This window comes from Poromitra crassiceps, assembly GCF_964638095.1.
Source record: "Poromitra crassiceps genome assembly, chromosome: 8".
NCBI classification, from domain to species: Eukaryota; Metazoa; Chordata; class Actinopteri; order Beryciformes; family Melamphaidae; genus Poromitra; species Poromitra crassiceps.
The window spans coordinates 40,578,438-40,605,960 of NC_139629.1; the positions used below are offsets into that span (position 1 = coordinate 40,578,438).

General features: G+C 44.2%; 2 protein-coding genes across 2 annotated transcripts; one reads left to right on the top strand and one right to left on the bottom strand.

Moving 5' to 3' along the window:
- The first annotated feature begins 6,033 nt into the window (after positions 1 to 6,033).
- On the top strand, positions 6,034 to 8,787 carry LOC310781388 (nuclear factor 7, brain-like). The gene has a single exon (XM_083642009.1). It carries the CDS (start codon positions 6,334 to 6,336, stop codon positions 7,789 to 7,791), a length of 1,458 nt encoding a protein of 485 aa, XP_083498135.1. The 5' UTR covers positions 6,034 to 6,333; the 3' UTR covers positions 7,792 to 8,787.
- A 4,323-nt stretch (positions 8,788 to 13,110) lies between these two features.
- LOC310781407 (transforming protein RhoA) lies at positions 13,111 to 27,196 on the bottom strand. The gene is made up of 5 exons (XM_083642029.1): positions 27,111 to 27,196; positions 18,744 to 18,901; positions 16,846 to 16,966; positions 14,527 to 14,657; positions 13,111 to 13,340 (listed from the first exon to the last, which is right to left on the bottom strand). Exons 2-5 carry the CDS (start codon positions 18,897 to 18,899, stop codon positions 13,167 to 13,169), a joined length of 582 nt encoding a protein of 193 aa, XP_083498155.1. The 5' UTR covers positions 18,900 to 18,901; positions 27,111 to 27,196; the 3' UTR covers positions 13,111 to 13,166.
- Between the last annotated feature and the right edge of the window lie 327 nt (positions 27,197 to 27,523).

Consider the following 27,523-nt stretch of genomic DNA (forward strand, 5'->3'; position numbering starts at 1 on the left):
GTGAGTAGTGACTGCTATATGCCAATAAAGTACTAACTACTACTAGCTACTACTACTGTACTACTAACTAAGAGGAGCCGCTTTCAAACCCTCCACCCTGATGAAGTGTCCTTGAGCAAGACAGACGCTGACTCTCCACCAGTACCTGTATTTAGTTTGGTTTTCCACTTTCCCCTGAACAGCCTCATCAGAAATTCCCAAAGTCTATAAAGCAGAATAATCGGAGGTCCTCGCCAATCTTCCCTGTAATCAGGCGCCTCGTTAACAGCATCCCAAATAGCCTGTACAAAAAGCCTCTATTCCTATTGAACAATAGACCCTTCTCACGGGGGCCATTTTGTGTCGTAATGGCAGGGTAAACACAGGTGCAAGCAACACACTAATGAGGGTTTCCAATTTCCATGATTGGAAGTTGGAAACCCTCATTAGTGTTTTGCCTGCACCTGTGTTTACCCTGCGATTTCGACACAAAATGGCCCCCGTGAGAAGGGTCTATTGATGTAATTTAGTCAATTAGTGTTTGAGGTCGGGCTGCTCAGCTCATTGTATCCTCTTTGTCTCTCTCTCTCATGCAACACTTAATGAGGACTGATTTACTTGCCTTTAATTCTAGATTTAAGATCATGCTAAATTATGTTTTTTTTTTATAATCATGTTCCCTTTTATGGGGTTTATTTCATCTTTTTAGGCCATGGAAAAACAAGCATAAAATCAGGCTTTTCCTAAAATATGACTCAGTGTTGTTTATATCGGTGGTGGTTTGGTCTTTAATGGCCATCATTTCGGGTCATTTATTTCCATGGCTGGTGCTGGACAGATCTATTATAACCTTCATTAATCATATGATCTTAATAAGTTTTAATGGGTCATCATAAGATTGGGATTTATTATTGTGTTGTCCCCACACCGATGAGTAGCTGGATGAGCCCTTCCTCCCAAAAGGTCACTTAGATTAAAATAATAATAATAATAATAATAATAATAATAATAATAATAATAATAATAATAATAACAATCAAATTAAAGTGAAAGCAAACATGTACACAGCAAATAGTTAATCAGAGTCATGTGAGAGAAAGAATGAATGCAAAATTTGCAAATAAACATTGCTTACAGTTTAATTTCACTATTGGCCTACACCAAGTGGAAGACAGTGGAGAATCCGCGCGCTCCACGACCACGGAGCTGTGTTGACAATTTGATATGAGGCTAGGTTATCAGATGCCCACTTCTGACAGCATAATGGGGGGAGGGTAGAAATAAATAAATATTTTACTCACATGTCGTCGGTGAGAGCCTGAATCCTATGACCGTGCTGCCATCTTCTGTTTACGCTCCTATTCACCATGCTGCTGTGTGCCACCTGAAAACGCATTGCCAAAACTTCTGAAATCCCGCGAGAGTAGCCTAGGAAATCGTTTGGTCCCTTTATTAAATGTGTTGTGGCCTTGACGGAGAGTCCAGAAAATGAAAGGGGGAAAGGTAGGGGGTAGGCTACAGCAGAAAGGAAGACGTTTTTTTTAAGTTATTGAACGAGTTGACAGGCCTTTTGATGAACTCATGTTCAAACTATACTGTAATGACAGGTGCTGTCCGCTAGAGGTCAGTGTGAGATTAGATAAGAGAAGAGACACGGGGAATCTACATAGATAAGGTATGTTTGAAACAAAGTATGCAGAGAAAATGTATTTAAAATGTAGGCTACATGAAAATTATATTAATTTAAAATCTATATTGAATGACCAACATGAAGTAGGCATCTAGTAGGCTATCTAAATTACCTACCTACCTATCTATCTATCTATCTATCTATCTATCTATCTATCTATCTATCTATCTATCTATTGGGATATGTAAAGGAGGGTTCTGGTTCCAAGTTTCACTTTGACTTGTCACCATGGGGCATCGTCAGGATGCAGAGATATAATGAGTGTCCAGAAACAGCTTTGGTCCAGGTGAAATATTTATTTGTCCAGCAAACAATATTTGGGAAATGAGTAAAACACAGGAGGAAAAACACAGGAGCTGCCCTTTAAGCAGTGCTGTCTGTGAAATGTGCCTCCCCATGCATTGGTGTGGAAGGAATGAAGGAAACTGAGGAGTGTAAACTTAAATAGGAGGGAGGGAACTCAGGTGAAATGAATGGGGACAATCAGTGAGGGAACCAACAGGTGAACAATATAATTAATTGGTGAGGAGTAAAGCTAGGGAAATAAGTGAGGTAAAGGAAGTGAACTGGGTGAGGAGAGGAAGTGGAAAAACTAAATGGAATCTTTAGAACAGGATGTGTCATTTTTAAAGAAAACATGCAACAAAACTCGTATTGTGTGTGTGTGTGGGGGGGGGGAGGGGGCATTATGGGGGGGTATTATGGGGAATATAAATTACTTTTGGCCCAAATAAAATCTTTTAAGTTGCTTACGTCAGAATGTCTTGAAGAAGTTGGGCTTGTTAAACTGCAACTATGAATACCACATTCTCTTGAATTAATTTAGGATGTGACGGTTTGTGACCCACTTTCAGATCAGCCCACTGCCTTCCCACTGCTTTGATCATCACAAAATCTTACTTACTTGGTAAGAAAAACACATGCTAGATTTTTCAGTCATAATAGCCTACTCATTATTATAATATTAGGTCTAATACGTTCAAATTGGCCACACAAATACTGCCCCATATATAGCCTACAACATATTCCAGGACCATCAAATAAGACCAGCTCCCCATCACTTGAAAATATGATGCCAAAAATGATTGCTGGCATGCAAAGAATGCACATTGTGGGCTACTGTTGAGGTTATGAGTCAGATTAATACCTCTTCTTACAAAAGATTTATGTTTTTGAGGAAAGAAAAACATAGGCTAAATATATCCCTCGTAAAAGTCATAGGGACTACTTCTATTATAGGCTACGATTGTCAATAGTGACTTTATCTGATGTTATGCTTCCCTCCTCCTATGGTTTCATTATTATGACACTGACATTCATACAGGCTATATATAGTTTAGCTCTGTGATGTTTTCATAGTATCTCTTTTTTTTAACCAATCACAGCATTTGGAATGCAGTATTTTCGGCATGCCTTTGTAGTGACAGTAAGCAGATGTGATGTCGTGTCTGGCTGTTGAGTGAGTCAGGAGAGTGGATTCATATTCCCTGCGCGCGCCCGTCGTGATGTGGTGGAAAACTAGGGGTGCGGTGACGCGACTGACGGGAGCGCGCTCGGTGCGAAAGGATATAACATCAAGTGCAGTTTAAATGATAGGACCATGCTAGGCACAAAAAAAAAGTTTCTTTACCAAGTGAAATGTGTGATGGGACAGACAGTGACTAAACTCCTGTCCCGTCACAGTAGCCTAAACCATAGAGGGCGGGGCGTCAGATGCCCGAAATAAAACTTTGGGACAACGGAATAGGTGGGCGTCTGCATGACTCACTGGTGCGGCAATCCCGTCCAACGTTTAGTTTAGGAAAAGTCATAACAATAAAAAAGGAGAGAGAGAGAGAGAGAGAGAGAGAGAGAGAGAGAGAGAGAGAGAGAGAGAGAGAGAGAGAGAGAGAGAGGAGGAGGTGCGAGCAGCGCATCACTGATCACCACAAATTGAAAATCTAATCGTGGAAAGTCCATTCTTTGAATGTGATTTTGTCTGGTTGTTTTGAGTTTCTAAAAGCGCATTTATTTTTCCGAAACACTTTGTGAGACATAACCGAGGAGGCAGGATTACTTGGTCGCATTGAGGCCTGCATGCGGAAGTAGGAAAAACTGCACTTCATCGGATGGTCAATTTAGGCTGGCTTCAAAAGCGAGTCAGTACCATCACCCCCATGTTAAAATGCCTGACTTTACAGCATAAATACACTTTCACCTTTCATGCCAAATGTCTGGGAACCCATCGGTTAAACAAAAAATGTTTTTCTCTAACCTCTGGGGGCAGCCTCGTTTCAATGTGCTGCAACAGGAACTCAAGGGGCGCGGTCGGCAGCGGAAGAAAATCCCTTTCCGTTCCCTGCAAGCTCTGCCATTGGCTTCAACCGACCGGCTCTGCCAATTAATGCATTTCTTTTCCGCTCCCTGCGTGTCGCTCTCAAAATGAAACAACAATAACAACTCTAGCTCGTTGCTAGTAGCAAGTAGCAACTTGCTATACGCTGAAAATGGTAAGTGTTGACAACACACCGGTCACGTTCACTTCAGTTTGATCGGGTAAAGCGCAGCTGGATGGAAGTCGAAAGTCTGTCGAGAGATTAGCCAAATGTAGCCTACGGGGAGTTAATTTTTATATAACTCACCTGTTTAGCATAATATATACAATAAAAAAATACTATGTTTTGGGCGTGATTGACAGGTCGCCTGTCCAGTGATCGTGCAGCTTGCCGATCATGGACCAATAGTAGGTGAACCTGCGGCTCTGTGGGAAACCCCTGGTCTTAGTGAGCTGTATGAGAACCAAGCTTCAGAACATACTGTAATAATCCGCTCCCGGGATCATTAAGTGAGGAGGAGAAGAGGCAGTACAGTCTTTATTCCTGGTTCACACTCATAGCTTCTAGCTACACACACAGCTCCTAGCTACACACACGTCCTGTCCGCTGCTTCCTCGTATTCCCAGACTCGCTCCCCACCCGAGACCGGAAGTCCCCTATACACTGGCTGATCCGCTGCCTTCACATAACGTCGTAATCGCCACCGACATGTCAAACTCTGGGTCGCCACAATACTCTAAGGAGGCCAAAGCCATATGGCTCTAGCGTCTGTTGCTAGAGCATCTCTTGAGCTTATATGCTACATACAGGCTAATAAAACTACAAACATACTATTGTGGGACCTGGAAATAGTGTCAGAGTGAGAGCTCTGTCTGTCTCTCCGCCTCTCGCTGTTTCACTGCAGATAGTGGGAGGTGGGAGTCTTGTATAACCCGCCCTCCTCGCTCCTTTCCCGCTCCCCAATTGGATGGTTCCCTCTTCTCCCTCTCGCCCCATTGGACAGCTCCAGCACGCGATGAGCTCATATTGGTTAAAAATAGTTGGGCTCGAGAGGGGCTAAAAATAGAGCGGTATATAAAGCCGGCGGGCCAGCTGAACGCGCGCTACTCCCACTCCGGCAGCGGCAGGAAGGGCTCGCTGATGAGGGAAGAGGGAGAGGGGAAGAGGGAGAGGGAGGGAGAGGAGAGGGAGGAGAGAGAGGAGAGAGAGACGCTGGGGATGGGGAATGAAGTGTGTGTGTGTGTGTGTGTGTGTGTGTGTGTGTGTGTGTGTGTGTGTGTGTGTGTGTGTGTGTGTGTGTGTGTGTGTGTGTGTGTGTGTGTGTGTGTGTGTGTGTGTGTGTGTGTGTGTGTGTGTCCAGACAGGCCCTCTCTCTCACCTCTCTCTTCATGTGTTGTAGCAGAAAGAGATGGGCTGTTTGCTCCGTCAGCCTTTAACATGATGCTGGCAGAACAGTTTGGGTGGAGGAGGCAGACAGGCAGTGACACACTTCCTTCCTCTCTCTCTCTCTCTCTGTGTCTGTATCTCTCTATCAATTTCTCTCTCTCTGAAGTGCCCTTAGTCATTCATTGCCCTCAGCAAAACATCATCACTATTTTTGCTAAATTAGTGCACACTGTAAACACTGTGACTTCCTGGTTAAATAAAGGTTAAATAAACAAATGAGACTATTGTCGCTTCTATTGACAGATTTTGACTACCGCTTCTCCATCAGCAATAGAAACTTGAGCCATTCACAGCTGTGAGACGAGTAATCTTACAATTAAAGTCACATGAAATCACGTGCTATTATACATTCTTTCATCCTCCATTTAATTTTAACTATGACAAAGCTCCACCCCCCTTACCTGTGGAACCTGAGACAAACCAGGAAACAGGTTGTCATTCCTCTACTCACTAACAAGACACACACCCGCACACACCGAGAGACTGACAATACGATTATTTTATTGTATTTGTGCCTTTATTGGACAGGACTGTGAACAGACAGGAAAGGAGAGAGAGGGGAGGACATGCAGCAAAGGCCCGCAGGCTGGATTTGAACCCGGGCTAGCTGCCTGCGAGAAGGACTAAACCTTCATGATATGCCCTCAGGTGCGCAACCGGAGCAGCCAATACATCTTTAAATCAAAGGCACGAGAGGGGGACAGCTACAGGAGGGGATACTGGGATACTGGAATACTGCCTCTTCAACCTGACTCCTCACACTGAACGAGACATTTCGAGAGACACCAGTTGAAGTGAAAACCACTTCCAGGGAACTTTCCAGAGGAGGGAGTGGTGCCATCACTCACTTGTTGTTTGACTGGTCTGCCTGGTGAGTTCTCAGCGTCACTCAGAAGAGAGAAAATGTCCTCCATATCAGATGAAGATCTCTCCTGTCCTGTCTGCTGTGACATCTTCAGAGATCCTGTCCTCCTGTCATGCTGTCACAGCTTCTGCAAAGCCTGCCTGCAGAGCTGGTGGACAGAGAAACTCATACACGAGTGTCCAGTTTGTAAGAACATATCTTTACACGGTGACCCACCTGTTAGCTTGGTGTTAAAGAACCTGTGTGAGGCTTTCATCCTGGAGAGAGATCAGAGAGCTTCAGCAGGATCTGAGCATCTCTGCAGTCTGCACTGTGAGAAACTCAAGCTCTTCTGTCTGGACCATCAGCAGCCAGTGTGTGTTGTCTGTCTGCATTCAGAAACACACACCAACCACAGAATCAGACCCATCGACGAAGCCGCACGGCATCACAAGGAGGAACTTCAGAAATCACTGAAGCCCTTAAAGAAGAAACTGCGGTTCTTTCATGATGTTACAAAATATTTTGATCAGACAGCAGAGCACATTAAGGTCCAGGCCCAACACGCAGAGAGGCTGATTAAGGCTGAGTTTAAGAAGCTTCACCTGTTTCTCCAAGAGGAAGAGGAGGCCAGGATCTTTGCACTGAGGGAGGAAGAGGAGCATAAGAGTCAGATGATGAAGGAGAAGATTGAGGGTCTGAGCAGACAGATAGCAGCTCTTTTTGATACAATCAGAGCTATAGAGAAGGAGCTGGAAGCTGAAGATGTCTCGTTTCTGCTGAACTACAAGGCTACAGTTGAAAGAGTCCAGCGGCCCCTGCTGGAGGATCCACACCTGGCCTCAGGAGCTCTGATAGACGAGGCCAAACACCTGGGCAACCTCAGTTTCACAGTCTGGGACAAGATGAAGGAGATGGTCTCCTACACTCCTGTGATTCTGGACCCCAACACCGCCAATCCAATACTCCTCCTGTCTGGAGATCTGACCAGTGTGAGATGTGGAGGGAGACAGAAGCTTCCTGAAAACCCAGAGAGGTTTGACTATCACTTCTCTGTCCTGGGCGCTGAGGGCTTTAACTCAGGAACTCACAGCTGGGATGTCGAAGTTGGAGACAGTGCAGAGTGGGACCTCGGTGTGTTAGCAGAGTCTGTCCAGAGGAAGGGACAGAGACGATCTGGATTATGGAGAATCAAGTTCTATAATGGTCAGTACACAGCACTCTCCCCATCAGCACCAGTCAATGTTCTCCCAGTGAAGAAGAAGCTCCAGAGGGTCAGAGTGAGTCTGGACTGGACCAGAGGAAAGCTGTCATTCTCTGATCCTGATACTAACACACGCATACACACCGTCACACACACTTTCACTGACCGGCTGTTTCCATACTTTAACACTGAGGAAGATCTCCCACTGGAGATTTTACCAGTGAAGGTCTCTGTAAAGCCTTGGATATACTACTCTGCGTCTCCGCGACGGCGAGGCAGCGCGGTTAGTACTCAAGTCCGGACCGATATTTGACGGTCTTGGTCTCGTTTCGAACTTGTAGATAATAGGAATAGAATGTGCTTAGTCTGACTGCCTGGAAGTGGGACTAAGCTCTGCCATTGGTGTCGACCATTTAAGTCGGCAGCAGAAACAAATCCCTTTCCGCTCCCTGCAACGACGAGTCGACAAGGGCTCCTGACAGATCTGCAGCATATGACGAGTTGGGAGTGAGAATGTGTTGGGGCTTTAACTGCTGAATACTGGACAGGGATTGGCTCCAGTATTCGTGATGTCACAAACCATGCTAGTTGAAAATGGCCTTTTCAGTGAGCTCAGAGAAACTTTCCACTTTCAGCAGACGATTGTGGAAACAGCTTCTAGTGTCAAACTCTGCACAGACATCATTCAGCACAGTGACGCTCAGACATCAACCTGAAGGAACAAGAAGAAAAACTGATTTTTGACTTTAGGAGGTCTCTAAGACCCACCTGTTCCTCTCTGCTTTCTCCTGGTTCTTAAGTCCTTTTTCCTTTTAACAATGTTGTCAGTTACAAATTCTATGCTTCCTTTTAATCCTCATATGACTCACTTGAGCATATTATTGGCTGTTTTTACGTGTAATTTGACCAGTTTTACTATGTTGCTATGATTGTTTTACTCTCGGTGAAGCACCTTCAGATTTTGCTGTATTTTAAAATGTGCTATATAAATCAAATTCAATATTATTATTATTATGATTAATAAAGATTATGCGTAGGCTATATGACAAATGTGACTATTTACAGTTTGAATTGTTAATTGTTAATGGTAACAGCTATTTTGTTTGTACTGTTTAATACACACACACACACACACACACACACACACCAAACAGTACACACACACTAGCATCCAGCATCATCCCACACAAGCTGCGACTGCCTCTCCTTCACAGCCCACACATTCGGCTCCCTCTGCAGTACACACACACACACACACACACACACACACACACACACACACACACACACACACACACACACACACACACACACACACACACACACACACACACACACACACACACACACACACACACACACACACAGCTCCTCTGCAGTACAGGCTGCTGCTGCTGTGTGAGGCTGTGGGCCATTTCCCTTCCCCTGCTTTGCTCTCTGCTATTCTCAACCAGCAGCATCCTGATCAGCAGTGGAACCAGAGGAAGACTCCTCTGGTTCAGTCTTCCTCTGGTTCCACTGCTTATCTTCCTCTTGCTTATCTCTGGTCTTCCTCTTTCAATCAAATGTGTCTGTGCTGATTGGTTGGGGAAAGTGAGTGAGAAATGATGTGACCCCATCATAAAAAAATTAAAATTACATTTAAATTCCCTTAAGAAGCTTCTAGTATGAAGGTGTGGTGGTGGGTATAACTGAATGACTTTGAAGCAGGGCATGGTTGAAAAGGAAGATACAATATTATGTCAACTTTCAATGTAGAAATTATTATTTTTTACAATTAGAGATACTAGATTCACGTAGATGCAGCTGGTTAAAAATCTTTGTTAATGCACAACTATAGAATAACAGATGTGTAGAATATGTACAGTAGAGTCTGTACCATGCATCAGTATGTGAATGCAAGTTGTGTCTCCGCACCAATTTCACCAAAACAATTGCTGTAAATGTATTGCCCTAAGTGACGAAAGTGATTCTAACAGTGTCATTTTTGTTTTGTTTTCATGGAGACAACAGATTCAAATGAAAAGATTTGAGAAATACCTAAATGCATTTCAATATCCCTCACCTCACTTTCTTCTTTATCTTCTTACAATTCTTCTAAACTCAGTTTTGCAGATAATTCATTATTATGTCATTTGATTGTCTTCATATCATGTTCAATGTGTCCCCAAAGGAAGTATGAGAATCAAATCATAATAAACCTATTGATAATATTGTGTTACATCACCACACGGCCATCTTGGTAGGAAAATAACAGGTGATTGTAATCAATTAACAGGTGATTACAATCAAGTGACACAAACAGCAAATGAGCTGTGTGTATTGTAGCGCCATATTGGTAGGAAAATGCTTGTGACATCATGGGAATACTATGAATACACAGTTCATTCAAAACCCCAATCCATGACTCTGTGTATTGATTGAACTGAAGATCTGGACCACAGTGAAGAGCAGCTGGGTGTTATAGAAAGTAATTTATTACACAAACCAAAGCTAGTTTACAAATAGTTTCCAGTCCTGTGCGTGTGTATAGGCTAGTATGAACAAACCCACATTTCATATTTACAGACTTTGCATACAGCTTGGTTTTCCTGTTCCTTTGTTTACAAACGTGTATCTCCTTGTTTCAGCAACCAAAAATACATTAAAAACAACGAGAAATAAAAATGATTTGTACATAATGAGAAGACTAGAGTTTTCTTTCTTCTTTTGTCTTTTGAGCCCAGTTTGTGTTCAAAACAAACAAAACAGAAAAAGAACAGCCAGCACACATGGTCCTAGCCAAGTTCTAGACAGGCAGCCGAGAGGCCAGCCTTTCTCCTGACTGCCTAATAATAACAGCATTTGGCAGGGATGATTGACGGGTGGTTAAACCAATGGTAAATCATCTGAAAAATTAAGGTAAAGCATAACCCGCCCCCCCCCCCCTAAAAAACAACAACTAAAGCGACAAGTAAGCAGTCCCCCCCAGTCTTTCCACCCCCTATTTTAAATACTGATAGACAACATATTTATGACTTTTTTTTTAGAGGGGGAAAAGGTATAAAAACAACTAGGTTTCTGGAGCAGTCTCCTCCCAGAAGACTAAGAAGAACAGGAGGGTACAACAATGTCAAAGCAAGGGAGCCTGAATGTGGGGGTTAAATACACAGCGTAGGCCACAGTGTCTACTGAATCCGAAAATTGACCAGTGACTCTCACCATTTTAGCCAAATACATATATGGAATAGAAAAGGAGCTCCAACTTATGATTGGTTACCTGCCAAAGCGGCCAGGTAGACAAAACATCCAACAATAGAAATTTACCTAATTTTGTCAGGTGGTACTTCCTGGAAAAACCTGCACCACATGCTGTACCCCCAAATCCATCTGGCTCCCCGGTCCTGACAACTCAAGCATTTACACGCACAGCCTTTCAGATGAACGCTCATGTCATGGAGGTGTTTTTATAAGCTTAACTGTTCATGTAGATGGCAAGTACCAGTGGTGACCACTCCAGTAAAGGTGTACAGGTACAGCGGTCAGGTATGTCTGAAGCCAGGGGAGGAGGAGCACCAGCAGTCAGGTATGTCTGAAGCCAGGGGAGGAGGAGCACCAGCGGGCAGGTATGTCTGAAGCCAGGGGAGGAGGAGCACCAGCGGTCAGGTATGTCTGAAGCCAGGGGAGGAGCACCAGCAGTCAGGTATGTCTGAAGCCAGGGGAAGAGGAGCCCCAGCGGTCAGGTATGTCTGAAGCCAGGGGAGGAGGAGCCCCAGCGGTCAAGTATGTCTGAAGCCAGGGGAGGAGGAGCCCCAGCGGTCAGGTATGTCTGAAGCCAGGGGAAGAGGAGCACCAGCGGTCAGGTATGTCTGAAGCCAGGGGAGGAGCCCTAGCGGTCAGGTATGTCTGAAGCCAGGGGAGGAGGAGCCCCAGCGGTCAGGTATGTCTGAAGCCAGGGGAGGAGGAGCACCAGCGGTCAGGTATGTCTGAAGCCAGGGGAAGAGGAGCCCCAGCGGTCAGGTATGTGCAACTGGAATGGATGGTGAGCCGAGACATTTTGGGAGGGTTTGGCCAGGTGGTCCTACACAGGGAAGGAAGCTACCTTTGTCACAAAGGTGGCTGATAGATCCTGTAATTCACCTGCCACTTTCACCAATTCAGTCCTTTTTTTTTTAAGAGTGTAAAATCTCTATGATAGCCGGTTTCCTCCCAAAGTAGACAAATCAGCCACAGTCATGATTAAGCAGAAGTGGCTAGTGTTACCTCCCACCCAGACACTGCACTGATGCCATGCTGCTGCTCCTTCTCTAGAAGCAAAGTAGTAACATCGCCACAGTGAGACAGCTCATATTTGAAGGAGCAGTTGGAATAGAAAAACACTGATTAGTTGAAAAAGGGGGGGGGGGGGGGGTTTGGAGCCATTCTGTGATGTCCAGATGGGGGGTGAAAGGCCAAAATTGGACCAGGGAGGGTCCCGCAATTTGGGATCCTCTGGTTCTGAAGGGGGGCAGGGGGCACAGAGTTGCGTGTTCAATTCCCAGCTAAATTCAGTGTCGCTGAGCTGTTAAGACTCGTTTCGTCCCACACCAGCCCACAAGCCCTTAGTTGGTGTACAGAGCAGATGATGGCAAACAGTACAGTAGTATTGACTTGGAAACTAGTAATTGGGGACGACTCGCTTTCAATTCAAAATGCACTCTCTCCAACTGCACTTAATTTGATAATAACAGCATTCATTCTCATTGATGAGGTGCTTAGTTAGGACACAGTATCTCAATAAGCATGTGAGGCTGCACAGGATTCGCACCAATGAGACGCTAGATGCTATTCAGATTGAAAGTGTGAGCATGTGCTATAAATCAACTCTCAGGACATGTCTCAATATCTGATTTGTGAAGAAAATAATTTTCCTGCACAGAGTGAATTGAAATGGAATCGACCCCCAACCCTGTTTAAAGCACACTTTTGATTGGTACATACAGCTTACTACAGCTTTACTTTTGAGGCTGTTCAAATAACCTGCCAGGATAGATCAAGCATGCCACAAGAACATCACATGTGCAAAAATTATTTTCAAATAATAATTTTTTGCCCTGGTTTGGTCAAAACAGTCTTGTCATGTCAGGCAGCAAGCATGTACTGCATCAATCCCCCCCCCCCCTGCCAACTCAGACCTGATAGCAGATCTGGCAACCGGGGGATTAACAGTCCAGTGGTCCTCATATACTGCGCTCTCTGCTTAATCCGATCCGTCCATCAAGTCATCCAGGGCAGGAAACCAACTTTTCTGGCGCATCCCAAAACTCATCAGCACCCGTTAACTGTTTTACTAGTCAGCCAGAATTTTAGAATAAGACTAGGATCTCTGAATGATCGCTCTGCAAGTGGCTGGTTGAGAAGACAAAATGTACCAGCATTTGGCTGGCGGCTGGTGTAACCTTCTCATCTTGATGGTAGCCTGCGGGCCAATAGTCCAATGGTTTACAGCGGTGGGTGGTCATCTCCTGTGCTCCAACCATCCCTCCCCAACACAAGTCCCAGCGCTAACGTTGAGTCCAACAAAACGGCCATTTTACAGCGGTAATCATTTCCTGTACTCTTTTCTTCCCCTCCCTCCCTCCCTCTCCCATCTTTCCGTCCCACCCTAGCCCTATATAGGCCCTGGTTCAGCAACCCAGGGGTAAAAACAGTCCAATGATGTCGGCCATTTTACAGCAGTAGACATTTACTGCTCTTCTTGCCACGGCGGGCCTGCAGCGCCGCCCTGGTGGCCATCTCGAACACCTCCCGCACGCCGTCCTTGGTCTTGGCGGAGCACTCCATGTAGCCGAACGCCGCGATCCGGTTGGCCATGTCCCGGGCCTCCTCCGGCTTCACTGGCTCCTATTGGATGCAAAAGAAAACCAGGGACTTAGGTTATGACTAGATTAACTGCATATATAGAAGTTTCTACACAAAGCATGTTTGGTGTAGAGACACCATAATTTGCTCTGAAGTAGGGCTGTCCCAAACGATTATTTTCTTATCGATTAATCTAACGATTATTTTTTCGATTAGTCGATTAATCTAACGATTATTTTTTATTTAATTTTTTTACTATATAACAATACATTTACCCAAAACAAATAAATAACCAAAAACTTCTCAATTTCAGTATTTTATTTAACCATCTCATTCTCGTTTGGGGAAAAACTCTTCCACACTGCTTTGCTTCCTGAAAAGAGAGAGAGAAATAATAATATAATACTGTTAGTGTAGGGACATATTTAAAATTAGTCTAAGTCTAATTTGCATGTCTGTTATTATAATATGATCATATGAATTATTATTATTATTAATCTTATTATTATAATAGATAGTGCCTCCCTATTTGTCAGTTGCCTGCTCTCATCACGAAAATACTGGACCACCTGACACACAGATTAAATTAATCATCATCATGATTCATCACTGTATGTATGAACCCTTTCCCTAAACTAAGGAGGATCAGTATTTTTACAGGACATGGATTTATTTAATCACTGGAGTAATGTTCATTGTGCAGCTAACAGTCAAATGTATGTTTGCATCAGTGTGGGGGTAAGGAAATAAATAAGCAAACGATTTACAGACTAACAGTCACAGACTGTAACAATGGTCTGTAACGTTAGTTTTGATCTCATCTTACATCGCCGTGAACGCAAACAGAAGAATGTAAACAGCCGAATAGCACTGTTAGTGTTAAATGATGCACGCAGTAAATTAACATGAGCAGCAACAGACTAACAATGGTCTGTAACGTTAGTTTAATCAATTTTCTACATGTTAGCCGTGAAAGCAAACGGAACGTTAACGTTAAACGGCAGAATAACACCGTTAAATGATGTAATGTTATGTTCGCTGCGGTGCAGAAATTACACCTTTCTCCGGCCATCTTTTTTGTTTTGTGACGATTGTGACGCATCGAGGCACGTAGCGTGCGTCGACGTAATTACGTAGTCGACGTCATCGGTTACGTCGACTCGCTGGGACAGCCCTACTCTGAAGAATGTCCAAAATGCCCAAGAAAGTGGCAGTCCAGTCCAGCTACCTGCTTCATCTTGGCCAGCTCTCGGCGTGTGTGGTCGTCGTTGCGCAGGTCTTTCTTGTTGCCCACCAGGATGATGGGAACGTTGGGACAGAAGTGCTTCACCTCCGGTGTCCACTTCTCTGGGATGTTCTCTGTGAAACCAGAGGAGCAGCCGGGAGGTTAGATCCATCCAGCACACGCAACCACAAACTACACAGAGAAACTCAAGCTTCAACAAGGTCATTCAAAACCGTTGGCAGGATGTCAACAACAACAACAACAGCAGCAGCACATGGTCGTCAAATCTGAAAGTTTGTCTTTTAAAAGACACATGGTATTAAAAACACATGGTTTTTTCTTTAAAATTTTAAAATCTAAATTATTAAATAAAAATAAAACAGAAAGCAGATATACTGTAGTATAAAGGAGCGATAGCGGCTCCCATACATGGATTCTGCCAACCACATTTTCAGACAAATAGCTTCCCCAAACTAAAACAATAATGCATGTTTCTTCTAGGTTTATGTAGATATTTGGTCTAATTCTGGTTCTCAGACCCACGGTCGCTCCTGGGGCTGGTCCAGTAGATGTTGCACTCTTAACAGGTTCTTACTTGGATATTTATTTGATGATATATGGACAAACTGTTATTTTCTTGGGGCTCGGCTGTGATGAAAATGAGACCATATGATGAACTTTCATTGTATTCACATTGTGCCAGCTGTGGTAAAATAAACTTTCCAGCTGCCACAGCTAAATGAAACGGACATTATGTAAGAATGTCTTGTTGTTTTTTTGGTCTTGTACGTTCCCTCAGCACTGTGTGTGCTGATCCCAACCTGCCTCTACAAATACCCTCCTACTCCCTGGTGGAGGCGGTGGTTAAGCCCCTCCTACTCCCTGGTGGAGGCGGTGGATCAGCCCCTCTCTGCTTTACTGTATTGGCTCAGTAAAGGAAACAGTAAAAACACTAAGTAAGGAACAGCCTGCACTTCTCAGAAATGATGAAGTAATCCCAACGCCTGGTAGGAAACAGTGAAGCTGTGTGTTTCAGCTAAGTGAGGCACTTGGCTTTGTGTAAAGCTTCAGCTAAGTGAGGCACTTGTCTTTGTGTAAAGCACACTGTGTGTTTCAGCTAAGTGAGGCACTTGTCTTTGTGTAAAGCACAGAAAACTGAACGGGGCCCTGGCACAAAGCCATTTGATTCCACAGCAATTATGCTTATCTTTAAAGTAGATAACAGAATGACATCAGACTGACAATTTACAGATTTCAAATGTGACAGTCCGTCCGTACAAAGACCATTTTGCTCCTTTACATGAAGAAAATACCCTCTTTCAGCATTATTAAATGTTCTAAATCGGGCGATCTTTCTTTGTCAGCATTAAAATGCCATCAGTGCCGCTCCATCTAAACAGGCACACACATTTGTATGGGTAGATAGTGGGAATGCAGAGTTGATAGAAACAAGCTTTATTAGAACATCCCTTTATTGTCTTCCTGTAGTTATTCTGTTTCATCCATAACGCTGTTTAGTTCATTATTTTACAATCCTCTATTCAATATCATTTTGTAAACCTTTTCTAACCATTCTGGAAAGTGTTGTTTAGAATTATTAAGTGTAATTAGCGGAGGGCATGACTTGCAAAAGGATTTGTCTTAGTGTGTGGGGGTGTATAAGGGCGTGTTCACAGCTACCTCGTTTGGTTCGGTTGAATCGCACTAGAGTTCGTTTACCCCCTTGGTGCGGTTCGTTTGGGCAGGTGTGAAAGCAGCAATCGAACTCTGGTGCGCACCAAAAGCGGACGGAGACCTGCTGAAAGAGGTGGTCTCTGGTTCGTTTGTGATGTGAAAGTGAACTTGATCCGACCGAAATGCAGGAAGCCTGGCGCATTTTTGGATGAAACGAGCTTCCGTTGGCAGCTGTGCTGTGCCTAAATAAGCTGAGGAAAATCTCTGGGAATCTAGATCCTCCATATTGCCAATCTGGAAGGGTTGGCAGACCTATTTGGTCCGCTTGCTTTGTGGCTGGTGTGAAAGCGAACAGAATCAGCTGGAGAACAAAACTATCTTATCATTTTCGCGTCTGGCCCGAAACGAGGAACCGGACGAGACATGTGTGAAAATGCCCTAAGTATGTGCAAATGTATGTGGTCAAGGAGTCAAAAAGTATGATCGTACAATCTATAAATACCAGAAATGTACCAGACTGTATTTGAGAGTGCTTGTGTGTAAGAGACAGTAAGAGGTGGTGTGTGAGTGTGTATGAGTGTGTGTGTTCATGTGGGAGGGAGGGAGTGTGTGTGTGTGTGTGTGTGTGTGTGTGTGTTTTCTACTCACCCAGACTGTCAGGACTGTCTATGGAGAAACACATGAGGATGACATCAGTGTCTGGATAGGAGAGAGGCCTTAGCCTGTCATAGTCCTCTTGACCCGCTGTGTCCCAGAGAGCCAACTCCACCTGAGAAGAGAGAGACCGAAGAGAGAGCAGAGAGACAGAAGAGAGAGAGAGAGACAAAGGGAGTGGAGAGATAGACAGAAGAGAGAGAGACAAAGGGAGTGGAGAGAGAGGGGAACAAGGTTGTAGATAGGGAAGAGAAAGATAACAAGGGCAGAGAAATAAGTTAATACACAACGTTCACAATCTATTTCATGTAACTTTCAGCTCAAAAGCCAACTCATCCAACACATACCTGAGATTACCAAGTACCACACCTTCCTTACTGAACCTTACTGACCACGTTCAGACCCCTGCAAACAGATCACAACTGGACTTGACCCTGATTGGCTCCCCTCACTAAAGAATGACTGAAATCCATCCAATCTAGACCCGGAAAGCCTCTATTCTGCAGGTTGACCTCTGGTGGTGTTGGACCAACCAGGGTCCAGTATTTAGGATCTTCTGCTTGTGAAGACCTAATCTTCAAATCCATCCAAACAGGAAAGACATAGACACAAGACAAGGAAGTGAAGCTACGTTCAGGACCCTTCAAGTCCATAATGTGACAGCGACATACATCAACTCCTCTCAGGGAGGAGCAGGGCTAAATAAGGAAAGCAAACCAGATCAAGACATTTTGGAAGTGTGACGCTCCAACATGAAGCAGTCCCAGTCTTCCTCAGCAGCAGAGCAGGTTAGAAATCACCCAGCCAATCAAAACTCAACGTCCCAGATTCCCATGATTAAGCCATAATGAGGTCAGGGCATGTGGGTTTATGACTGAGGAGTTTGGGGGCCGGGGGAAGGGGAGGGGGGAGGGGCCTGCAGTCCTCCAGAGTGACAGATAACAGTCCCAACTTGGAGGTCACAAGGCTAAAGTGTGACATTAGATGGAGGCTTTGAGATTGTCATCAGTGTGGAGGTATACTGGGTCTGTTTACATCTCCCAGACTCTTCTCCTGAAAACAGGCTCAAACAGATTGTGATGTAGACCTCTTTAATGTCATCTCTGAATCCCTGAATTTTGGGGGTAAACAACGTTTATCACAATCAGTCAAGAACAAGATCATTAACTAGTTCCTTGGTTAGCACGAGAGCGAGCATAGCAATTGATTCAATTTTTTATAAAGCACAGATAGCGATACCTTATACTTATAGGAATTATGGGCACTGTTGCCATGCGTAAGACCAGCGTCTCCTACAGTATATTCACTCAGCAGCAGACTGTGGCATTACTAGAGAAAATGTGAAAAGGAAACGGCACGATCTTATCAAATCTACCCGTGAATCACTTCGCCTTAATGACCGAACCAATATGCCCATTGTGATGAAGCATCTCGGAAAGAAACGGAACAATCGCAGCTCCTGAAGCCTGCATGAGAACCAGAAGTGGGACTAAAAGAGGCACGGGTGTGATGTGGAACCAGTGGAACCAATTTCTATTCTGCAATTGCTGAAAAGCAGTGAGAAGCTGAGATTACAGCGATTTCACAACGACTAAGAGATGTAGGCATGATGTAAAGAGGGAAACACAAATGCTTGGGGTATTTATTTTGATCAAAAACATTTTCTCCAAGCAATATAGTTTTGTAAAGTAGATAAACAAGGCGCTAAAGAAACGTTTTGCGGTCACAGATTTACAGCGTTTATCGGGTTGGTATTTCTTACAACAGCTTCGAACGTGACTCAGCCAATCGGAATCGAGGACTTCCTTTTTGAAATGACACCTTGCCCCCCCCCCAGCATAACAGTAAAGAGGAAACACTGATAGCATCACGGGTTCCTGTGAGTCACTGACCTGTTTGCTGTCCACCTCGATGTCTGCCACGTAGTTCTCGAACACGGTGGGGACGTAGACTTCAGGGAACTGGTCCTTACTGAAGACGATCAGCAGGCAGGTCTTCCCACAAGCTCCATCCCCCACGATCACCAGCTTCTTACGGATGGCTGCCATCCCTGTTCAGAGGAGGAGGGAGAAGGTTATGATCACCAGCTTGTGTTCAGAGGAGGAGGGAGAAGGTTATGATCAGGGAACCACAGGAAAACCACCAACAGTACGGCCATTTGAATAGGGCGTATCACGAGCCAACGTCATCTGGTGTGTGACTGGTTTTTGGTCAAATGTGTGGCAGACTTGAAGGAATCTGAAAAGCATCTAAGACTTTTTGCAATGAATGCTGTCCTCTTGACAGATTAGATATTAAGGAATGTTTGGAGGGCACCATCCAAAATTAAACTTTCTGGCTCACCTGCCAAGGCCTGGTAAACTCAAATTGATCTGCCAAGGATCATTTAATTTGTATTGATCCTGCTTGCAGGCCTCAAGGCTTTTTTCCCCATAATTCAATAAGAAAAATAGCCTGGCAAGGAAAAACACAAATCATCATTTGGTATTGAAAGTTCACAAGTAGGCATCACGTCACGTCTTGGTGGCTTGTGAAAAAGTTCTGCTAAATGGAGAGCTGAAATCACAGACACATCCCTGCATATAGCTTCCTGTCCCGCCCTTTACACAACACCACATAGGCATCTGTGTGCCTCGGGGGTGTGGTCACGTGACCAACGAGGAAGTGAAATCTATGTTCCGGTAACACATTGAAGGCAGTCAAAGGCCAAAGCGACGTGTTAGCAGCATGGGCGTGAGCCACAGGTTGCCCAGCTTGACTTGAGGGAAGTAGCTAACCGAGGGATGAATGAGTGAGAAGTGGTCTGGTTTCATTGGTTGTGGGAGTAGAGTAGGCCAGACGGGTCAATATGACTCCATGTAGGGAGATGACACACACAGAAAGTGGCGTCCCCCAGCTGTAAATAATGCATACAGAGAGGTGTCAGGAAACAAACTGGGTAATTACCAGGACACGGCATGTGATGTGGGTGTGCTGTATAGTGCGTTCCTTTATCGCAAAAGAGCTGGGATGTGGAGGCTAAATGACGTCACATCCCTTTTGTTAGCGTTTGTAGAAAACTTGAGCTGGGAAGTTCAGTGTTCATTGGTCAGATCCAGTCGCTAGCCAGGCTAGCCATTGTTAGCAATAAGTAACAGTTGATAACAAGGCATCTTGCGCATACAAACACTGCAGCTTCATGTCCACACAGATAGAAGTTAGACAGTGCTGTGTGTACAGCTGATTTAATGAGACACAAACAAGACAGAAGTGCTAAACAACATTTACTACGATTATAACTACTGTTGTTGCGCAGAGCAGCCATCTTGGATTTTTGAGGTCGGGGCTGCTGAGGCTCCTAGGAGTTTGAAATGGGAAATACCAGCTCTGGTGACGTCACCGCTCCAGCTCATGACCTTTGAACCGTACGATTACCAGTTCCCAGTTATAAAGAAATGCACAAGTTCCTCCTCTGGTCGTTAAGGGCGCCTGTTCAGAGGGAGGGGAACTGGTTGGAATAGCGTGATCCTCCCACGTGCTATGTCCTACCGGTGAAGCTTCCCCTGTCAGGTGAAAAGAAGCGGCTGGCTGACTGCCCATGTCTCGGAGGAAGCAACCAGGATTGAGAAATCAAGTGAGCACTAATGGGGGATAAAATGGGATAAAAAATCGGGGGGGAAAAAATAAATAATAAAAAATAAAGAAATGCACGATAACACCATGATCTAATGTGAGCTTAAAGGAAATGAGGAAGAGGTTGGCGGATGAGGAAGAGTATATTATGTAGCTGGGGAAATCCAGACAAGTGGGAATTTCTCGTCGAGGACATTTCATTTAATTAGACCCACATCATCTCCAGCAGTCTTAACGGAATGGTTTTTTTGCATTCCAAAATCACTAGCGTTACGCCCCCTATTGCTAAACATGGGATAAGCACAGTGATGTATCATCATACCGACAAGCAGTTAGTCACCAACAACATGTAAACTACTGGGAATGACCAGTTCACTGTCACAGCTTACTGAAAATAACAGAGAAAACAGCAAATGCTTTTATACGAGTCACTTTCATTCACCAAGTACAACAAGTACTAGTGATTGACTAACGGTTATTTAACTAATAGAACATGTATATCTATTATAATGTGATAATTGATTCATAGTTTCGGGTCATTTATCAAGTATCAAGTGTGGCTGAAACACCACACTAACACTAGCCAGGTTACAGGTTCAATACCCTGTGTGGCTAAAGGTTTTAGCCACAGTAGCTAAACGTTTTAACCACACACACAGTGTTGCGTTTTAGCCTCAAACACAACACTAACACTACCCAGGTTACAGGTTCAATACCCTGTGTGGCTCAATGGACAGAGCATGTGAGAAGTGGGTCTATGGTCACTGGTTTGAATCCTCTGACCAGCAAGGTAAGTGGCGCTGTGGCCTACTGGAACAAACGCCATCAAGGTAAACAAGGTTATGTATTGTAACCCCGCTTTTGCTCAATGACTAACAGCGTGTGGTGATGACTTGACTCTTGTGGTGAGGGGGGGGGGACTTTAAACAACACTCAGGAAGACAGTTACTCAACAGGGATGTAATGGAGACTAAACAAAAACAGGACACAACGCGGATAATAAAAAGGGCAAGAAAACAGGAAAATATCCATTAGCAATGAAGTGTTGTGTCTGAAACGTGAATTCCTGGCTGAAACGTCCTGTTTGAACAGAGCAGGGGGGTGTAATGTACAGTCGTGGCCACATGGCACAGCTGGGAAAAAAAGTCACTGTCATCATTCCACAGAACGACGGCAAAACGACAGGGAAGTCATGTGACCGCAGCTGCCTTCAGGAAGGAACAGGAGCCCATTTCTGCAATATGGTCAGAATGAGTTCGGGCTGAGCTATGCAATATCGCCATGCAACATCTTTCAGTGGAATCATATCGTCATGATATGGTGATGATGTTGCAATATTGTGTGTCACGCAAAACTATCGTCCAAGTGACAGCAAGAATGCGTTATTTTAAAACTTGACAAAATTATGTGTGAAACATCTTAAGGGATAATAGCATTTGAAAATGTCCTCTCATCCACATCACCCAGGCCTAGAACGAGGAGATCATGTTCTTGTGTCATGATGATTACTGATTGATTTAATTGAGTTGAGTCTCAACGGCAGGTATAGCTGCAAATCTAAATTTGCGGGATACTTACAAATGTGTACACCATATCCCAATTACCACAGACACACACTTGCTATCTGTGTCAAGCCTATGTTAGGGCTGGGTGATATATTAGCAAAAAAAAAATCAATATAAAATATTTCATATCAGTCGAGATCGATAATTATTGATATTTTTTAATTACCTATTTTTAACTCATTGAATGCCATGGACGTCCTTCGACGTCCAATTAAATAGTGACGTAGAATGCCACGGACGTCCTTCGACGTCCAATGCGTTTTTTGACGGTGGGACGTCGATCAAAGCCTTCCGCAGCTCCTGTACAACTATAGTAGCTATTGGAGGTGTATAACCTATTTTACGGACTCATTAGGTGGCGACAGTGCTTGCTCGGTGCAGTCCAGATTAGAGACAGGTCCGAGAAACAGCCTAAAAGCCGTGGATCAAAGACAACCCGATGCATGCTCCCAGAGCCATTTGCTCTGTCGCGGGAGCTGACATTGGCTCCGAACAGGAGTCAATCCGCGCTCACAACTGAGCCCCTCTGTCCCTGTCTGTCTGTCTGTCTGTCTGTATAGTTTCTCCACCCGATTAGCAGACAGGAAAGCAGCCCCTGACGCCAAACCATTCAGCAATCCGGGTTGGCTCTTCCCTGCTGTGGCGCTGAGAGCCGACAGCAGCACACAAACGCAACACTCCGAAAATATAATGGTTGCGTGAGGCTGTGTGCAGTGTGGGGAGGAGTTTACGGGGGGAGGGGGGGGAGGGGGGTGGTGCACGCAGGGCATCACACAACAACTACGTCACTACATCAGAAAATATTATCTTCAGACTCAGTGAATGTGCTTGAAATGCTGCATTTCACAAAAGGCGGATTATCTCAGCTAATAATTTGAAAAGCCTGAAAACGCTGAAAACAACCTATCTTCTCCGGCTCATAACTAAAGAACGGAAAATGGTATCAATAAACTTTTTTTTGCTGATGATACAATAGAGCCAGCTCGTTCTTGTGCGTGTTCGGTGTTTACATAGTAATATCACACAATATTCTGTGGGCCTCGAGAAATCACTGAAAACGCTCTGAAAACTCTGGCACTGGGAGCATCCGTTCTCCAAAAGTGGCTGGCACTGAATGAGTTAATAAAGACCATGAGAAAAAAAAAGTTAAATCTAACCTCTTTATTTTGAACCACACAGGCACACAGGGAATCATTTGAATGAATAAAAACACACAAATTGAGTGTTGCAGCTGTGTAATAAATATGTTCGGGTGGGAACTTTAGGATTTGTCTGTTTGATTGCTGTAATGAGTGTCACTCATAGCGCGCTCCACTATCAAGGGACATATCGATATATACTGTATATTGAACTTTTTATACAGGGAGAGTCTCACTGAGAGCAATCATACCTGGAAGCTGACCAGTACAACCACAGTCTGATCTGCTGGCCACTGATCAGCTCCACTGGAGCGGTTGGGGCTTTGCTCAAGGGCACCTCGGCGGTGGTAATGAGGGAGTGGCAAGTGGCTGCCTTTTCACTTTCCCCACCCAGATATATTATCCAGCCGGTCCCGTGGATTGAACCGACGACCTTCCGGTCACAAGCTCACGTCTCTAACATATCGTATCGATGAATTGTCTATCGCCGATGTGTATTGCTAATATTGATTTATTGCCTAGCCCTACCCTATTTGTGAAAGTTGATGAGCCAGGCAGATTTGGGGTCAGTAAACACATGTAAAGCAAGTATTCAACATCTCACTAAGGAAAAAGGGCGAGGAATTATCACTGAGCGAGCATACACTACCACATCTCTGGCTGCTGCTGATCATTTTGTCTGCTGTACTGTATTATATACAGTCTGTGGCTGTAGCAGACACTTTGGCAGATGGCCAGCACAGATTTCACAGTAATCTTCTCAAAAATGTAAGAGCCGTGTCAAACAGTGGAAGTGGTGCAGTGAAATATCCCAGCCACTGTGGGCTGGAGACAAAAACAGCTTGATTGGTGTCTGAAGTCTGTCGTGTATTGTATTGTATGCATTAAGAAATTAATAACAGAGACAACCAGCAGATAAGAAAAAGGAGATGGAGGAGAACCCTACAGGCTCATATGAACAGTGTGTGAGAGAGAGAGAGAGAAAATACTCTTGTGACACAAACAGTAAGGATGAAATGAACAGATAGAGAGAGATGGGGAGGAGGAAGCCTTCCTGTCTTCTTTGGTGATTGGATGCTTAATTCAGCACAATAGAGCAGATGGCCATGGGAGAGCTGAAGGGATGGCTGCCTCAAACTGCTCCATGATGGAGCCGCGGAGGACGGCACAGTCGCTTTGAGGGGGAGAAGACAATTAGGATGACAGCTCTGATAAGCTCTCCATCAACTGACAGCTCTGATAAGCTCTCCATCAACACACTTTCCCCAACGGCAACGGTCCATTCACGCTCTCTGGGCATCAACTGAGCCAACAGAAAATTGCAGTCGATTTGATAAAGAAATTCTTCCAAAGCCCCTCGAACCAGATTTGGTAGATAATTGAACATGCCTCACATTTTGAGTTTTTAAAACAAAAAGACAATGCTTAATTTCTCATATCTTTCAAGTGACGTCTTACTAGGGCCGTCCTCTCCTCGAGTCAGGATTCTGCCAGTCGACTCGGATTCGACTGTCCAATACGAATATTCAACTATTCTATTTTTTTAATAGAATATCTTCAGTGATTATTTTGACCACATTAACAGTCAATTGCTGCAATTCGACGTGGGGATAATAGAGTCTGAACGAGACATATTTCTCTGGCTCTTAGTCTATTTTTTTATTTCACCCTTTAAACATTAAAACAACAACATAGCCTACATGAATAAACAAATTAAAGTGTAAAGGATATTAAACCTGCTGCTGCTCACACATTATGAATCGGACCAAATACAAAAAAGTTGTGGGGGCAGCGCGGGTGATAATGTTCCTGTTTACAGGCTCTAGCAATGTGTGCTTTCAAGATAACAAGGGGCACTTTGAATTCATGGGTCAATGACATTGATCATATAGGCGAGACAAGCACTGAATCCAATGACCTGAAGCCAAAACCATTCACATCCCCAAAACAATCAAATAGTGCCAGCTTCAACTTCCAAGACCTTATGAACAGATTTGTGTTATCAGTAAGAGCAAACACAATCGATTTGATTTGTAATGTACGTTCCAAATCACCTCCATTTTCACATTTTCAGCTGGTCCCTCTCCGATATGATTTGGTTTGGTTTTGACTTGGTTTCAGGGGTGGGAGGCTGTCAAACCAAACCTGCCTCACTCTGCTTCAAAGAGCTGCAGTGTTCCATGAGGGTCTAAATAGCATTTCAGAGGTTTGTCTGCCCTCCCTGCCAACAACACAACTCAGGAGAGAACACTGGATCCTTGCATTTGTTTTAGTATTGAAATAATCCAATTTAAAAGATAATGAATATTGGCTACTACTGACAGCTTCCGTCTCAAAATATTATCATCTGTTAAAACTATAATTTATTTAATTTGATCTATCTATTTATTTGAGGGACAATGCACAGTCATGAACATCTATCTTCTATATATATACTGTGTATATATACTGTTTAAATATACATAAATAAATAAAAGGGAGCAAGTGGGCAATGTTTGTCTGTCTGTTTCAATTTTTGTCCCACTGATAATGTCACAATGTCTATGACATCATCAGTGATGTAATCAGTGACATAATTATTGACGAAAATCACCTTATGACATCATAGACACTGATGATGTCATAGCCATTCTGACATCAGTGATGTCACCAGTGACATTATTATTGACCAAAATCATCTTATGACATCACTGATAGGCATTGTGACATCATCAGTGACAGTGATGTCATTGTTTATACGAAGTTGAGCAAATGTGCGCTGAGCAGGCGATAGGTGCGCTGCGCATGCCAATAGGGCAGGCGAGGGCACGCAGAGGGTGCGGCGAGCCCGCGCAGTGGGTGAGCCTAGGGTTTCGGCCCCCGAGTTACTGTAAATCCACCAGTGTTAGCAAGATGGCAAAATTTCACCTGCTGTCACTTGGGACTCCTAGTTAGAAGTACATCACACACACTGACACACCTCAACTCGTATTTGGATGTAATATTATATAGATGGAGGTGGCTGGTTAAATTCAGGGCTAAAAAAAGTTGAGTGTCCTGTCTGTCTGTGAGAGCTCCAGTGTTTGGTGTTTTTAACCAGCTGGCCACTGGGTGGGTCAGCAGAAACATGGCGTCATCACAGAGGCAACAGATGGCCAGTGTGTCCGCAGTGGAAGAATGGCTGGGTGGCCAGGCTCCAAAATAAACAGCAAGCTAGACTACACATAATGTACAGCACTCACACAGGCAGGAAGGCTTAAGTTAACGCCTAATAATATTAACGCTACAGACAATTAGCTACAATTTCAAATCCACCAGCATCTGAGACGTGTGTAGCCTACTGCCTGGTTATCTGTTCTCGCCCTGACATATAACATTACTCTAGTCTAGCCCAACAGATGGACTAAAATGCACTTTTGCAGTTGAAAAGCATTCAGTCCAGCGTTTGTTTTAACATGTGAAGTATCCGCTTTTGTTTGTTAGCCAGCTTTGTCAATGTAACGTCTATCATTAGTGGCCAACTGGCGATCCAGCTGCCTTCATAAAGTAAGGTTGATGTTGGGTTGAAGCTGCTCAGCCGAGGCAAGGGAGGAAAAGAGCCTCATTGTTTGGCTGCTGGCTCGCCAATCTAGGCCAATCTTAGCCGTTTAGTTTAGGAGCATTACTCAACTTATAGTTGTTTAACAATACAAAACACACCCTTTCACACCCGTTTCACTCGGGTTACTATACACAGGAGCCCATACACTCAGAATACAGCCGTTTTCTTACCAGCACAAGTGTGGAAAGTGCGGAAGCGGCACTGAAATTGTTCTCGGAAAGGCTAAGCTAATCTCGCTAGCTTTTTAGCTTTGCTAGGATGCCCATGGACAACTTTAAAAGCAAGCCTCTGTACCCTTAAACTAAGCAAGTGTGTGAAATATGACATTTTCACCACTGTCAAGTGTTTCAGAAAATAGTTTACCTGTAGTTTACGTCGGTTTTCCCCGGAGCTGAGTTGCTTTGCCGATCAGTCAACTCGCTGCTCGCTCGCTCCCGTCTCAAATCCGATACAATGAATGACTTCACGGGCGCGCGCAGGCTGGGTTTGTAGCTGGGGGAGGGGTGACGACGGGATCGAGCCTGAGCCACACCTGCGCGGGCACGTCGTGTACGAGTTGAGTGAATGGGTCTACTGGTTTGTCAACTGTCTGTATGGAAAAGGAAATCTGTACTATTACGTCGAGTCATAAACACCGTCTATTTTTAGACATGGCGTTTTATTGTGTTGCTTCAAGGCGTTGTCAGATTGATAACGCAGGAAGGATTTGAGCGGCCAGGGATGATAATTAATCAAGGGATGATAATTAATCTAGACCTATATCAGTGTTTTTATGG